Genomic DNA, 16,361 nt, shown 5'->3' with positions numbered 1-16,361 from the left:
TGGGCATGTTTTTTTGGTCAATCTTAAAGACTGAAATTCTACTAAAGCCCAAAACGTTATGTGAGGATTCCAATCGGGCCAAAAGGTGGGCTTGGGTTCATGGGCCAAATTGACAGCCCAAGATCTGTGCTTTTGTAATAAACTCATTACCTCGGAGAATGCAATCTACCAATGAGACACCAACAAACTTTCCACCCAACGGTCTACAAACTGGACACTGGAGGGTGGAGACCCAGAACCGAACCATCAACGCCCTGTGGGACCCACTACAAGCTACTGCCTACTGGTCATAGCAAACACAAATAAGGGTTCGTTAAATCCAGAACCCATTTTGTACTGTTCTGTTATTTTGTTTCTGCCAATTTATTGGTGAGACTTTGCGACTTGAGAGCTCAAATTTCCAACCATGGCGGAAACAGGAAAACCATGGTTATTGCCTTACTGGTTCTACAGTTACCAAGAAGTGTTTCTGCCGCTTCGCATTTGACTGTAAATCTGAAAAATTCTGAGACTCTAGTTGTTTCCAAATTCTAACCTACGAAAGATAGCGTAGCTGGAGGCACCGTTTAGTTGATTTGCTTTCATAAGACGATTTCTGCAATTTGCATCTGAGGGGTTTGTAAATAATCCATCAGAAAAGTTTCAAAGGTTTTGCTTTCCCTTCTTTCATATTTTTATGTATTTTTTTTGGAGGGCGGGAGGTATTTGTTTTTGAAGTAGATAAAACGATCAAAGGAGATTTTTGCGAGGGCGTATCTCTGTAGTTGAAGGGCTGTCGATGTAGGATTTTGTACAGAATGTATGTTTATTGTTCGTCTTGTTCTTTTTGGTACTGCAGAGTAGAAAATGGACCACGGAGGAATTGAAGAGAGTGTTCGACTGGTTAGTTCGGATTCCAGATGGGTCGACGGAAGCGAAGCAGATTCAGAGTCTCCCATGATACCCTCTTTCGATGAAGACGAGTTTAGGGAAGATTACGGGACTCTCAGAAGGAGGCTTGTGAAGAAACCAAAGAGAGTTGATTCCTTTGACGTTGAAGCCATGTCTGTATCTGATTCCCATAAACACCATTCGAAGGTAGGTAGTTCTAATGTTCAAGTCCGTATTTCTATATCATTGCCTGGGTTTTTGGTAGCTTATGTTGTATTTCTTTGAACTTGACTTTGGCTGTAGTACACATGCTGAGAAACCATACAACTAAGTACCAAATACATTTCTCTCTGCCCGTGCCCCCTTTTATTTCGCTTACTCTATTCTTTAGTTTGGCCTTTCACCCCTTCATTTCCTTTCTCTTGGGACTGCCAAAGGCGTTTTGCAGACGTCTGGACGTTTAGTCACTGCCTTTTGGGAGCTGGGATATTTTGTATCTCTTGTCTCATGGATGTTAGAAGGAGTTGCTGAAGAACACATGCGGTTGGAAGTCAAGTGAAGCTGTTTGAGTCAAGCGAAATAGTTTGTCCGCAATTGCAAGGGTCTGTATGTTACACCATATGGTATACCCTAAGCAGTATGTCATATGTACTGGTTGCGTAAAACTGAAAAAAACCGTTGGTTTGAGTCTTACTGACACGGCATATTTTGGTGGAGAAATCTGTTGGAAGACGGCACAGTCAATCAGTAGCAGCATGAGTCAGTGAAAACTTATTCCCTCATAAAGAACTAAATGGGAACATTCTTCATTTTTGTCTTATGCCAGTCTTTTGAATCACTCATCTTGTCTGGGTATGCTATGATTGAGATCTTATTTTTGTACAGTATAGTCCAATTCAATTTTTAAATACTAATGAGTTATACTGATGAATTCCAAAATACTTGCTGATAGTTGAATGAAAAAGAAATCTAAAATGTGATTTTTCTGAGAGAACCCGTGAATTAATAGTTTGCCATCAATTGGCAACTTGGCATCCAATGACCTGTCCCATTGTGGCTGCAGTAGCATGTCTTTTTATCTACTCAATGTATTCTCAAAAAGGAACATAGGTCTTCAGGGGACAGTTGACGCCTCAAGCAAATATGAAACACAGTAGTTAGCTGCCTTAAAGTATGATTACAGAGGGCTCTTCTGCTATAGCCTAGAAAAACAAATATGCACACTCACATCTAATACCTAAAGTTTCTAGTTTTCTTTGCTTCCCATTTCAGGAACAATGAATGAAGTTGCTTCAAAATGGTAACTAGACAGAAACCCAAGAGCATTGAAGTCCCTACTACGGTATTTTGTTAATTAAGACTGAAGAATTGAAAACAAAACTGAGTTCTGATTTTAATCAAGCAATCAAACCAAAACCAAATTAGATGAATTTAACTGGACAGATGAATGGATAGGCTAAGCTTAACTAGGGACACCCTAGTAGGCTAGTAAAGGGAGATATGCTCCGATTTGAGGGACCCAAAAAGCTAGGCACAGGTCTAAAATGATCATAGGGATGTTCTAAAGGACATGCGTAGTTTAGGTCTTATCCAAAGTACGACCTTGGAGAGAACATATTCAATGCCAAGGATCCATGTAGCAGATCCCATTTAGCTGAAAATTGACTCTCCTGACTTGTTGAGCTGTGCCTCTTCCTCTTACATTTATTTTTCATCTCATTTCGCATTCCCCTTTCCACGTTTATTTTCCCCCCCTCCTTTTTTCTTTTAGACATTCCCTATACCTTTGTTTCATTTGGATCCGTGTAGCCAACTCCATCTAGTTGATTTAAGGTTGAGTTGGTTGTTGTTGTTGAGGCTTTATTGCTGGAATTATGATACTGCATGTCCTTGTTGAACTTGCAGCTAAAAGTTGAACCAGAAAGACAATAGAAAAGAAGTGAGGAGTTACTGTAATGGCTAGGGAGACTTTGATGTCTCTCCTCCCCATGTCACTTTTCATGCATAAAACACAAATTACAATAGCCCTTTACATTCAAATATGCATGTCCATATCCCTATTGCACACTGTTTCCCATTATACCTGTACAATAAAATTTCCTACAGTACCCACCCCCTCAAGCAGGGGAGTTGATGTACATGCCAGCTTGCTGAAGAGGGTATGCCACTGTGGAGCATTGAATGTCTTCGTTAACATATCCGCTAATTGATCTCCTCTTCATGAAGAGGGTGCAAATGCCTATGGATTCAATTTTCTCCTTTATGAAATGACAATCAACCTCAATATGTTCTTTGCGAATTTTGTTGCACAGTATTAAGGATAATATTGATGGCAACATTGTTATCATGAGGTAGTCTCATGGAGCTATTAATTTCCAATCCCGACTCTAGAACTAATTTCTTCAACCAAAGAAGTGATGATTTGGACTTCCAATGTACAACCAGGGGGATTTTTTTTTGTAAAGCTTTTGCTAGGCCCTCTTGACAAGTTTGCTATTTGTCTACCTTTTATATGGTGTATATTGGTCAAGCATTTCATCTTAAGGGCAAAGTTCTATTTGTCATTCGTCTATTCTCTCTTGATTTACGGGTAACCAGCTATTGTTAATGGGTATACTCAAAATTGTGTCTATTCTCCTTTATTGGTTTTAAAATGCTATATGTTCCTTTGTGCAACCGTGTAACTTGGACGTAGCAGTGGTGATCCTAGAATGTACTTATTAATATCTAACTAATTATGTACTGAAGAACATTCAATTCAGAGAGAAACTGTCCCAAGTACTTCAGCGGCCTACACAGTGGTCTCCCAGACATATCACAATTAATGATGTCCATGCTTCTTTCTTTTGATGTATCACATAAAGTTGAGTTGGGACACTTCTACCACCCTTACTGCAATTTTAACTTCATCTTCAGGATCTTTCCACTTGGGGACTTCTTGCATTGGCATTCAAAACACTTGGTGTAGTGTATGGTGACCTTGGTACAAGTCCCTTGTATGTCTTTGCTGATGTTTTCAGCAAGGCACCTATACAATCAGATGTTGATATCTTGGGAGCTTTATCACTAGTGATCTACACAATTTCTCTGGTCCCTTTAGCAAAGTACACTTTTATTGTGCTCAAAGCTAATGATAATGGAGAAGGTAAAAGTTTGGGAACTTCGAAAAAATCTTTAAATAGTTTATATGGTCACATTATTCAATTCAAAGATATTCCAGGCATTTATCTGTTGGATCAATTTTTGTTGACTAATGGTTCCCCCACCCCCAGGAGGCACCTTTGCACTGTATTCATTAATTTGCAGGTATGCAAAAGTTAATCTATTGCCGAATCAGCAGCCAGCTGACGAACGGATCTCTAGTTTTAAGCTCAAACTGCCCACTCCTGAGTTAGAGAGGGCGTTAAAAATAAAAGAGTATTTGGAAAGGAGATCCCCGATGAAAACCCTTCTATTGCTTTTGGTTTTGATGGGGACGTCTATGGTAATTGGGGACGGTATTCTTACACCAGCAATGTCAGGTACACCAGTACTTCCTTATCCTTTTTTTTTCCTCTTGCTGGAAGAGAAGTTTTGGCTTTTTTTTTTTTTGGGGGGGGGGGTGATTAAGTGCGTCAGACGTGGTTCTTGGCTGTGGCTTGGGGCTGTGGCCAACATGATGTTAAAATTTGCTCTTAGTTCTCCTTTGTTGCTAGTGTTCTTGTCTGATTTAGTTAGATGGTATCAAGTTCTTCTCTTGCATCAGAGTCAAGCTTCTGGAGGAATATCAACAGGTTTAGAGGCAAGCAAACTTGTTTCGGATAAAAGCTCCAACACATACTTTCTTTGTGACAGATTGCTACCTTTCTTGCTGCATCAATTCCAAGGAAATACCAAAGAGGACCTAAGTCCATGTTTGGTCCAGCATTTTGTAAGGGTTGTTCTAAGCTGTTAATGGGTTATTTGTATGCTTCTCAATTTGAGCAAGGGTGTTAACATTAGCTCTTCCTTTCTGTCTGCCTCCCCACTTGGTTCTCTTCTGTTTCCATTTTGTTGTTTGATTTTGTTAGACATGGCAAGCACGATTTCTTTTTGCTTACTTGTGCATGAAGCTAACTTCACCAAGAATGCAAAGAAGATGGTTATAGTGCTCTCTCACTTTCTCTTGAATGCAAGGAAGATGGTTATAGTGCTCTCTCACTTTCTCTTCTCCTGGGGATTACATAACATTCTGTAGCTAGCTTCACCAAGAACATAAGGATGAGGGTTATAATGTTCTCTCACACACCACTCAAACTCTCTCTCTCTCTCTGTTTCTTTTTCCCTTGGGCTTTGCGAATCTATCCTAGAAGAAGAAAATTTTGGCTACTATGATGCCCACTTTTATAGAAAACTAAATGCTTATTTTCTTCAAAAGTAAATGTTTACAATGGATGAATCATAAGCCACAACAAAATCTGAATCTGAAGCCCTCTCCTCTCATTTTTCTTCTCAAGACCATTTCTTCAATGTACACTTTCATAGTCTCTACGATCTCTCCCAACTTGTCCATTCATATTACCCCCTGTAATAATTTTCTCTCCTTGACTAAGGCTTCCCGTTGATTTATCCATGTGTTACCAAAATTTTAGCTCAGTACTTTCATCCAATCTTACTTGGGATCTGTGAGGGCTAATTATTATTGACCTCCTTCTCCAACACAAGCTTGATGGATATCAATAACTAGAAGTTCTGTTATTAGTAATGAGAAAGTTGTTGATGAGGAAAAGCAAAGGATACCAAGATTTGTGTGGTAACCTTCCTTTTTTTTTGATAGATATAACATTTAAATAAAAAACAAGAACATTCCTTATCCCAACTAAATGGGGTTGGCTATGTCGATCCTGCTCTCCGATTGGTTTTGTTCGATGTCATACAAGATAAGATACCTAAGCTGTGTATTTGTCTCCTTCCTCCTTCGTATGGTGTTACTTTAGGCTTGCATTCTACTCTTTTAGTTCCTTCAGTTTGAACAAAAACCACTCCTTCGAATTGGAGTTCCCCAAGGCCTTAGCTGAAAATGGTCATGCCACCTCAAACGACTCTTTCATAGCTTATCATGTATGGGCACCACTCCGCCACTCAGCTCTAATGTGATCATTTGTTACTTATCCTTCTTGGTTTTGCCATGCATCCATCACACTACCCTTATATCTGCCACATTTAATTTATCTATATGGTGCTTGATGATTACTCAATATTCTGCACCATACATCAGGGCAAGTCTTATGACAATCCTATAAAGTTTTCCCATTATCTTAAAGGAATATGCCAATTACATGGTACTCTTGGTGCACCTTTCTACATCATTCATCATATTTTAATTTTTTGAGAGATATCAGCCTCTGTAACTCCACATTTATTTACGACAGAGCCCACATATCTAAGATACGTGGAGGTATCTTCTTAATCATCAATGTTGTCCACCTCCTTTACCATCATAGTGTGGCTAAAGTCAGACACCATAGACTTCATCTTTGTGAAATGCATCTTTAAACCTTCTGATTCCAGGGTTTATCTCCACAACTCCTACTTGGCTTTAATTATGTTGGAGTATTAGGACCTTGTAATCAGGCCTGAAGAAATAGGAAATAGGAAACTAGGGGAAAAAAAGGTCGTGGGAGTCTATAATTAGAATCACATTCTCTAATCATGTATTCTGACCAATACAAGTTAAAAAAACATCCTTCTCCCCCTCAAACTGGAACATATATGTACATTCATTCTATTGAATAGTTTTTAATGACAAAGGGTTAACTCTTTCCATGCATTTGTTTTTCTGCTGGAAGTTTTCTCTCTCTTGTTTGCCTGGATCTCACTGTTATGTATTGTTATGTGTATTCTGTCTATGCAGTAATGTCTGCAGTGAGTGGACTACAGGGTGAAATTTCGGGATTTGGTTCAAGTGAGTACATTTGTAATTTCTTGTAGAATGTAACTGTAATGTTTACACCAAGCAATCCTCTTATCAAGGCATCACTATGGAAGATGGGAGTTTGCTGCAACTTACCATAAGTGTCAACTATGCCAACTATTCAAGACAGTTATTATGAAACAGTCATATGGTGTTATGGATATTCCAGCAATAGTTGATGCCCCCATACTATCTGACGAATCAGTTTCCTTGTATGATTTATAAAATACTTGCTTCATTTTGGTATGGAGGTATACAAAATGATTAGGATTATGCAACTGATGTTAATTTTTCTGGAAATGCCACAGTAATGTGTAGCTATGTAGAAACCAGCGCTCTTAGTGGTGAGCGCTGGTTTGGAACTTTTATTCATTGATTTGAGTTGTGTTAATTGCAGATGCTGTGGTTATCCTCTCAATTGTGTTGCTCGTAGGATTGTTTAGCATCCAGAGATTTGGGACTAGTAAAGTGGGTTTTATGTTTTCTCCAGTACTGGCTCTGTGGTTCTTTTCCATTGGTTCTATTGGGCTTTACAACATAGTGAAGTATGATACTACAGTTCTAAAGGCATTTAATCCAGCTTACATCTATTATTTTTTCAAGAGGAATGGTTGGAAGGCTTACTCAGCACTTGGTGGTTGCGTCTTGTGCATTACAGGTGTGTTACCATGAGAAATCTTGTTAGCATTAAATTCGCTCATTCCCCTGCTGTTTATTTGATATCGTGGCTTGGAGTTTTATTATTACTTCTCTGTTCTATGTATTTTTCATTTCTCAGCTCCCCTTTTTAAGTGGGTAACTGAAGTATGATATTACAGTTCTAAAGGCATTTATTATGCCTGTTGATAGAGGTTTTAGAAATGGCAAAATGATTAAAATCAAATTTTAATATTCAAAATAACATCAATGAATATCTACACCTAGCTCATAGTTCTGTTATAACCTCTTTTGGTTGTTAGAGTACATGAAAAGGTGTGACTGGAGTTTTGTGTGATCACACATTCCTTTGTAGCTTAAAGGAAAGTTCAATAGGACTGTTGTATAACCTTCTACGTTGTATCAGGTGTAATGTTGGGCAGTGAAGAAGTGTCATATTGCAAAACAATTTGCTTTAGAGATGAGGATGGATGTGCAGCAAAACCTAGAAAGTTAGAGATAACATATCATAGTGATGCAGAATTGAAGACATATTTAAGAAAGAAGAAGCCCCTTGGGTCAGGCCCATGAAAGGTCTAAAGTTATCACCCAAATCAGCCCATGACTTTCATGAACTAAGGCTGTTTGAGTGGGTTAAAATTAGCCTACATATTCATGTCTAGACCTAAGCCGAAGTCTAGTTCTTGAAAATTCAATAAAAGGGGCTGTATTTTGAAAATAAAAGAACTCATTGTCAAAGGAGTTTTCCTTATAAGAGTTAGGTAGTAGTTGAGTTATTAATAGGTAGGTGGTGTTAGTTAGTGGTTGGATGTTGCCATTAATGTTTATGTCTATTTAGAATGCTATATAAAGAGACTTATGTAAGAGGTGAAGACAACTCATCTATTGAAAACAATTTGCTTTGTTAGCATTCCTTCTCTATGGAGACTCCTTGTGTTTGATCAAGGTAAGTTGGTGTTCGATCCAATCGATCCACCTTGCGGTGTGAAGCCCGGGTGTTACATTGTTATTCTCAATTCCCTCATATTGTCCTTTTAATTTCTTCATCATAGTTCTGCCCCTGTTTTGAAGATCTATTCAGCTTATATTGTTATGTTATTATCCTTATAATACCACTGTAGTTTCAGCCCTCTTTTACATTTAACTTCTGTTTCATCTTAAGTTTATCAAATCTGAACTTTATTCCCTGTGAAAGGTCCTATTTGGCTACTGTTTTGATCAATAAAATACAGTACTACATTATTTGGTATCAGAGCCATGACAGAGAGTGAAACTTATGGATTGGATCCTGACCTTATGGCAGTAATGATGGGGATGTTGCAACAATTGAGCAACCAAATCACTGCAAGCCACAAGCAAGTGGAAGAGAGGTTGTCAGCAATGGAGGCTAGAGTTGTTGCCTCTGCTCATGCTCCACTTGGTGAAGAATCCCAGCCAACTCACTTTATAGCCAACTTTCCTACCCGGATGAATACAGGGAGAGGCCCCCAAAGGATTCCAGTTGTGCTACCACCCCTCGAAGAGCACACACAGAGTTTTTTCATTGGAGAACAACCTACATTCAATAAGCATGTTGGTGACTCTCAAAGGTAAAGCTTGAACACTACGAGTTCATTCACACTAGCCATAACACAGGGCTGGTATTGGTTCTTGCTACGAGAGAAGTTACCCCTCACCCTAAGATGACATTTCCGCTACTTATCAAAGAGTTACTTTCTGATTTTCCTGAGGTGGTTCCTGATGAGTTGCCTAATGAGCTACCTCTTATGCGCGATATTCTGCATGCCACTGATTTGGTATTGGGTTCGGTGTTACCAAACCTACCGGCCTATCACCTCAACCTAGCAGAGCACAATGAATTCAAACGACAGGTGGATGAGTCACTACATAAAGGATTCATTCAAGAGAGCTTAAGTCCATGTGTTGTACCGACATTAGTCACTCCAAAGGGCTCATGGCATAAGTGTCTGGACAGTCGAGTATAGGTTTCCTATACCGCGGCTTGATGCCATGTTAGACATGATGTTCAGGGCTAAGATCTTTTCCAAATTGGGCCTCAAAAGTGGCTATCATCAAATCTGTATTAGGCCTAGAGACGAATGGAAGGCTGTCTTCAAAACCAGGGATGGACTATTCAAACAGAAAGTCATGCTTTTTGGTCTGACGACTGCACCTAGCCCCTTCATGAGGGTTATGACACAGGGGCTAGAAGCTAATCTAGAGAAGATAAGAAGCATCATCGACTTGCCTAACCCAAGGACCATCATTGAAGTTCGTAATTTCCATCGACTTGCATCATCTTACAGGAGAGTCATTCGGAACTTCAGTGTAGTCATGACACCTATTACCACATGTTTAAAGCAAGGCAATGGTAAGTTCAAATGGAAGAATCGTCCATGACATGATAGCACTTGGATTCATGCTGATAATCTCAAGAAACTCAATCCCGCTTGGTATGAGCGTTACAAAGTTATCACCCAAATCAGCCCATGACTTTCATGGGCTAAGGCTGTTTGAGTGGGTTAAAGTTAGCCCACATATTCATGGTCTAGACCTAAGCCCAAGTCTAGTTCTTGAAAAGTCAATAAAAGGGGTTGTGTTTTGAAAATAAAAGAACTCATTGTCAAAGGAGTTTTCCTTGTCAAGAGTTAGGTAGTAGTTGAGTTATTAATAGGTAGGTGGTGTTAGTTAGTGGTTGGATGTTGCCATTAATGTTTATGTCTCTTTAGAATGCTATATAAAGAGACTTATGTAAGAGGTGAAGACAACTCATCTATTGAAAACAATTTGCTTTGTTAGCATTCCTTCTCTATGGAGACTCCTTGTGTTTGATCAAGGTAGGTTGGTGTTCAATCCAATCGATCCACCTTGCGGTGTGAAGCCCGGGTGTTACATTGTTATTCTCAATTCCCTCATATTGTCCTTTCAATTTCTTCATCATAGTTCTGCCCCTGTTTTGAAGATCTATTCAGCCTGTGTTGTTATGTTATTATCCCTATAATACCACTCTAGTTTCAGCCCTCTTTTACATTTAACTTCTGTTTCATCTTAAGTTTATCAAATCCAAACTTTATTTTCTGTGAAAGGTCCTATTTGGCTACTGTTTTGATCAATCAAATACAATACTACATTACATAGCTGATGTGGGAGTTGCCCTGATCTGTGACAAGCTTTGCAAATGTCGTTTGAGGTGGTTTGGCCATTTGCAATGGCAACAGGGGACACCCCAGTAAAGAGGAGTGATTTGATTCTGATTGAAGGAGTTGAAAGAGCTAGGAGCAGGCCTAAAATGACCATAGTGGATGTTGTGAGGATGACATGCATAATCTAGGTCATTGTCAAGAATGATCTCATATAGAGCATATTGAGGGCTAGATCCACTTTGTCAGCCCCATGTAGCTGAGATTTTCCTGATCTCCTAGGCTATCGTCTTCCCTCTTCCATTTTTAGTTTTCCATTCAGTCCTTTCTTATGTCATTTCTTCATTTTTATTCTCCATTTCTCTTATCTTTGTGTGGATCTCAGTTATCCCTTCGTTGTTCGAAAAGAATCCATTTAGCCAACCCCATTTAGGTGGGATAAGGCTTGAGTTGTAGTATACATGAAAAAGGTTTTCATGGTAATAGAATAGGGAGATAAGAGTTCAACTACTGGAAAGTCTAGCAAATGAGTCAAGCTAACACTTTTTATCCTGGGTGCCACACAAAGGAAATGCCTCATGAGCTCGACGTATAAGGACCATGGAATCTTGGCTTGCATTTGTGGAAGTGTCTCAATATATACATAGACAGTGTCCTTCCCCGGTAGTTCAAGCTGTTAGGTGAAATGAAAGCAAAGGAGGGTAGCCTAAAAGCTCGAACTATTTGGAAAAGGGCATTGTTCACTTGAATGTCATCAAAAAGTTGCTCCTTTTATTTTTGAGTTGTTTGATATGTTTCGACAAGCAAAACACTACAGTGAAATGCAATGGAGAAGATTTTTCATTTAATACATTAGAACAAAAATTGCTGGTTTTTTGTCAGGGTTCTTTTAGATATTTTCTCTTGTTATAATCATATCTTGTGTTCAAAGAAATGAGTTTTATAGGGAGCTTTCATGGGTTTTCTTTGGTTTTTGTAAGTGTATTTATAGATTAAATCTCAACAGAGCAAGATGGAGACTGTTTAGTGTGGTTCATTGAACATGATGATGTCTTTATAGGGAGCTTTCATGGGTTTGCTTTGGTTTTTGTAAGTGTATTTATAGATGAAATCTCAAAAGAGCAAGATGGAGACTGTTTAGTATGGTTCATTGAACATGATGGTGTCTTTCTTGCAGGAATTCTGGTAAACGAAATATGGTAAACTAATATAGGAAATTCTTGACACCCTGTGAAGTGTTAAATACCCTTTCAATATAACAGTTTTCGATGAGGGGAAATCCTATCATTTCATCTTGTACTTGAAAAATGTGCAATATGATAAACATCTTTGACAATAACATCGTGACAAGTCACTTTCAAATTATTTTGAAATCCTTTTCTGGCCGATGAATTAAAGAACTTCTGGGAATTAGACAAGGGGCCATCAAAAGTAGGTTACAAGGGCTAAATACATCCAAAATGATGTCATTTACACATTCCCATAGATATGACACATACTTTGTTAATAAAGCATTCAAACCATTTCATTTGATTATTAATTAATAGACTTTTTGTGAGGGCAGGTCCCATGGTGCACATAGCTAACCATTTCCTGGATTGTTGAAAACACAAGTCAAGCTCCATTGTGTAAACTCATGATTATTCTATTCAAAGCAGATCCATGATCATCTTTCGGCAGTTTTTTTCTTTCCTGTCCTGTGCATCCTTGTGTTATTCAATGACTGACAATGAATTTAGTCTGAGCCTGGTTGGTTCCACTATGTATGAAGGGCAGGCGGTGACTGTGTATAAGATGGGATATTTTCTTGGTAACGTACTTACTCGTGTGATTGCAGGATCAGAGGCAATGTTTGCTGATTTAGGTCATTTCTCTGTTTTATCCATACAGGTATTTACTTAAATTCTTCATAATCTAACATATATTGTGTATTTGTGTGTAGATGGGAGAAGAAGAGATAACAATGTGAGAAGAGGGGTGTGGGATAGAATATGTGTTCTTCTATACCAGCCAACACATTTATATTAAGTTGAAACAGAATTACAAACGGAGTATAACGTTTACCAAACTAAGACTATAGCCTAAGCAGGAAACCTACTTAGACCAGGAAAGACATAATGTGATAAGGAAACTTCCCCATATCGTGTTACATAACTGAACACTCCCATCAAGCTGGTGTATGCATATATGAATGCAAAGCTCCAGCATGGACCAACAAGAACATACACAAATTAAAATAATCTAAAATGAGTGTTCCAAGTCACAAACAATAGAAAAGGGGGAAAACTAACTCATAAATGACCATCCATAATCAAGATCCTGGTGGGTGTAAACGAATAGCAGCGGAAATCTGGGAATTGTTTATACATTCATACCAATATACTTAGGAAGGCTCTGGTCAGTCAAACTGATGCCAATAATGGACAGGAAGCGAGAGGCTTGATGGAAACTGGGGGGATATCAGTACCAGATTTGATAAGCAGAAGCATTGTAGGGAGGGAAAAAAAAATCCAGCAACCTTTGAGTTTTAGGGCAGCAGCCTGAATTGAGAAGACAGTAATAACAACACAGTAGCAGCAGTGGACGTCAACTGTTGTCCCCAATCAGTCAAAAGGATCTATTGCTAGAGCAGTCGCAGTAGCATACTCAATGGATCAGGTATGAGTTCAATGCGTTCTCTATTGGAACCTATAAGAAATCAGTACACAGACACCTAAAAAAAGGCTGTATAGCAGGGTCTGGGGACCGTCACATACTCCTGTTTCCAAAGAGGCTGTTTCCAGGACTAGAACACATAACCAAGCGTTCAAGTAAGCACTTGACCAACACGCCAAACAGGACCTTCCAATACGTGAAACCCAAGATCTTATTAATTGAACAAGGGTTTCTTTCTTCAAACCAGAAGCCCTAAGCGACTCTCAAACTGATGCAAAGAGAATCAGGTATGGTTGGAATGGCTCTTGCCATGTAAATAACCCCTAACCTGTAACCTGAAGGGCTGTGTGATGAACATGTGTTCAATTTTGCCAGCCAGCACATATTTATATTAAGTCAAAATTACAAAAAGAATGACTCTTAACCAATAGCCTAAACAGGAAACCTACTTAGGTTAGGAAACCAACAACTAAGGACAAAAGTGACCATGATTGGGGGGGGGGGGGACTTCCTCTATTGTGTTATATGTCTCAACTATATAAACATTTAAATATATATGCTTTGCACAGAAGTAGATGAATACACACTCATGTTACTAAATATGAATGCATGGTGGGCCCACAAGCATGGATACCAGTGTCCTCTTATAATCTCATTTTAAATTTCTCTGGTGCACACAGATTGCCTTCTCATGTGTCGTGTTCCCATGTCTTCTTTTGGCTTATATGGGCCAAGCTGCATATCTAGTGAAATCCCCAACTTCAGTAGAAAATATTTTCTATGATTCTATCCCAGGTGAGCAGCATATTTTATGTTATGTCGTAGCTCAACTATAGATGCATGCTTTCAGATAAATTTTCATTTCATTTCATTCATACTAAACTCCTTTAATATTCACTTTTTTCACACAAACAGTGGTGCTGTTCTGGCCAGTCTTTGTGATAGCCACACTTGCTGCTATGATTGCCAGTCAAGCCATGATATCTGCTACATTTTCTTGCGTTAAGCAATCCATGGCCCTAGGATGCTTCCCAAGGTTGAAGATAATTCACACCTCTAAGAGATTCATGGGTCAGATCTACATTCCTGTTATCAATTGGTTTCTGATGGTCATGTGCATCTTAGTCGTTGCTGCCTTCGGGAGCACAACAGACATAGCCAATGCATATGGTGAATACTCTCTCAAGCTGGCTTGTTTTGTGCAGATTCAATGTCTTGTTTGATTAGCATGAAAAAGATCAGTTATAAGCCAGTGTGACACATCTGATATAAGTCAATCTAACATGTGCAAAACAAATTTATCTTGCAGGCATTGCAGAAGTTGGTGTCATGATGGTGAGCACAACATTGGTGACACTTGTAATGCTTCTAATCTGGCAGACCAACTTGTTTCTGGCAGTTTGTTTCCCGCTTGTATTTGGGTCAATAGAGTTATTCTACTTGTCTGCAGTCTTGACTAAGATCGAAGAGGGTGGTTGGGTCCCACTTGCTTTTGCTTTTTGTTTCCTCTGTATAATGTACATTTGGAACTATGGAAGTGTGTTGAAATACCAGAGTGAAGTCAGGGAAAAGATTTCCATGGACTTCCTTCTTGAACTTGGGTCAACGCTTGGGACCGTAAGGGTCCCAGGGATTGGATTGCTATACAATGAGCTGGTTCAAGGGATTCCCTCAGTCTTTGGACAGTTCCTTCTTGATCTTCCGGCTATTCATTCTACGATTATTTTTGTCTGCATTAAGTACATCCATGTCCCAGTTGTCCCTCAGGAAGAAAGGTTTCTTTTTAGAAGGGTTTGTGCAAAGGATTACCATATGTTTCGCTGCATTGCCCGTTATGGTTACAAAGATGTCAGAAAAGAAGACCACAGTAACTTTGAACAACTCTTGATTGAGAGCCTTCAGAAGTTTTTAAGAAAGGAGGCTCAAGATCTTGCATTAGAGAACCTCTTAATGGATACAGATTTTGATAGTGTTTCAGTGATGTCTAGGGATTCGGTGATCCCAGTTGGTGAGATCGAAGAACTTCAGATTCCATTGATGCAGGATGAAAGAACAGAGTGTGGGACTTCTTTCTCAGGGGAAGCCAACTCCGTGTTGCCAGCAAGTGTTATGTCATCAGAGGAGGATCCAAGTTTGGAGTATGAGTTTTCAGCCCTTAAAGAAGCCATGGATTCAGGATTCACATATTTACTTGGTCAAGCGGATGTGAGAGCAAAGAAGGAATCTTGGTTTCTCAAGAAGTTGGTAATAAACTATTTTTATGCTTTTCTGAGGAAGAATTGCAGGGCAGGGGCTGCAAATATGAGTGTTCCTCACATGAATATTATGCGAGTTGGCATGACTTATATGGTTTAGTCCAGGCAATCGTCGCATATTTTAGCTTCTGGGTCTGTCACCATTTCTTGTAAACATTCTGTAGGAGTTCCAAAATCACTAGCTGAAATTGATTATTTTTTCTTTTTTTCAGGAATTAGGCTGGTACACAGTTGCCATATGTAATATGTCTTATTTATCTCTACAAGTTCTAGGATCATTCTCGGGGTTTGATGTCAAGCTCTGATACTTAGATCTCTTGGACAAGTTAAGCAACCCTTCCTAAACATGGGTGAGAACATGAGGCATGCTACCAGGATCATGATGTAAGAGATGGTGTTAAATTTTGAGATGACGAGTTTCTGCTATTTGATTTTGTTGTTGAAATTCCCCAGTAGATATTACTCACTTTCCTGTTAAAGATATTTGCTTATGACAAAATAGTGCCAAACCTTGCAGAGCCAGGCATGGGTTAATTATCTCAAGCCTGAGTTCGGTTTGGGCCTGGGCTACAATGTATGAGGAAGTGGTATTCTTTCTCTTGTTTTTATGTAATTTGGTTGTCTAATATAAACCAGACTTGAATTCTTTCCTCTAATTAATTCTTTGTTAAACATGATAGGTTTTGAGTGGCAAAGGAAATGACATATCCTGATTACATTCCTCTGTTAGATCAACCATGAAGATTATTGAATTTTTAATATTTTGGAGGTTATTAGCATTAATAGGTGAAAATGAAGGAAAATGAATCATGATTCATGAGGTAGACACCTCAACTTAAATGCAATAGTGAA

General features: G+C 38.9%; 1 protein-coding gene across 3 annotated transcripts; it reads left to right on the top strand.

Moving 5' to 3' along the window:
* The first annotated feature begins 331 nt into the window (after window positions 1-331).
* On the top strand, window positions 332-16,216 carry LOC149020538 (putative potassium transporter 12). 3 transcript variants are annotated; one of them, XM_089148708.1, is made up of 11 exons: window positions 332-648; window positions 839-1,077; window positions 3,787-4,015; window positions 4,143-4,391; window positions 6,743-6,793; window positions 7,200-7,460; window positions 12,437-12,489; window positions 13,935-14,049; window positions 14,170-14,424; window positions 14,564-15,641; window positions 15,722-16,216. In XM_089148708.1, exons 2-10 carry the CDS (start codon window positions 847-849, stop codon window positions 15,607-15,609), a joined length of 2,490 nt encoding a protein of 829 aa, XP_089004834.1. In that variant the 5' UTR covers window positions 332-648; window positions 839-846; the 3' UTR covers window positions 15,610-15,641; window positions 15,722-16,216. The 3 variants fall into 3 exon arrangements, with proteins under 3 accessions (XP_089004834.1, XP_089004835.1, XP_089004833.1); XM_089148709.1 differs by having other exon boundaries at window positions 332-615; window positions 14,564-16,215; XM_089148707.1 differs by having other exon boundaries at window positions 14,564-16,214.
* The last annotated feature ends 145 nt before the right edge of the window (window positions 16,217-16,361 follow it).

The sequence above is a fragment of the Hakea prostrata genome, chromosome 3, assembly GCF_041222555.1.
Source record: "Hakea prostrata isolate BN-2017 chromosome 3, UWA_Hpros_2, whole genome shotgun sequence".
NCBI lineage: Eukaryota > Viridiplantae > Streptophyta > Magnoliopsida > Proteales > Proteaceae > Hakea > Hakea prostrata.
Note: the sequence above shows the minus strand (reverse complement) of the source record. Positions and strands in the feature narration are given on the sequence as shown.

Coding starts and splice junctions, on each gene's coding strand:
- LOC149020538 (XM_089148708.1), top strand. CDS start 847: ATGGACCACGGAGGAATTGAAGAGAGTGTTCGACTGGTTAGTTCGGAT. Junction 4,016..4,142: donor AGCTAATGATAATGGAGAAG/GTAAAAGTTTGG, acceptor CCCCACCCCCAG/GAGGCACCTTTGCACTGTAT. Junction 14,050..14,169: donor TTTCTATGATTCTATCCCAG/GTGAGCAGCATA, acceptor TCACACAAACAG/TGGTGCTGTTCTGGCCAGTC.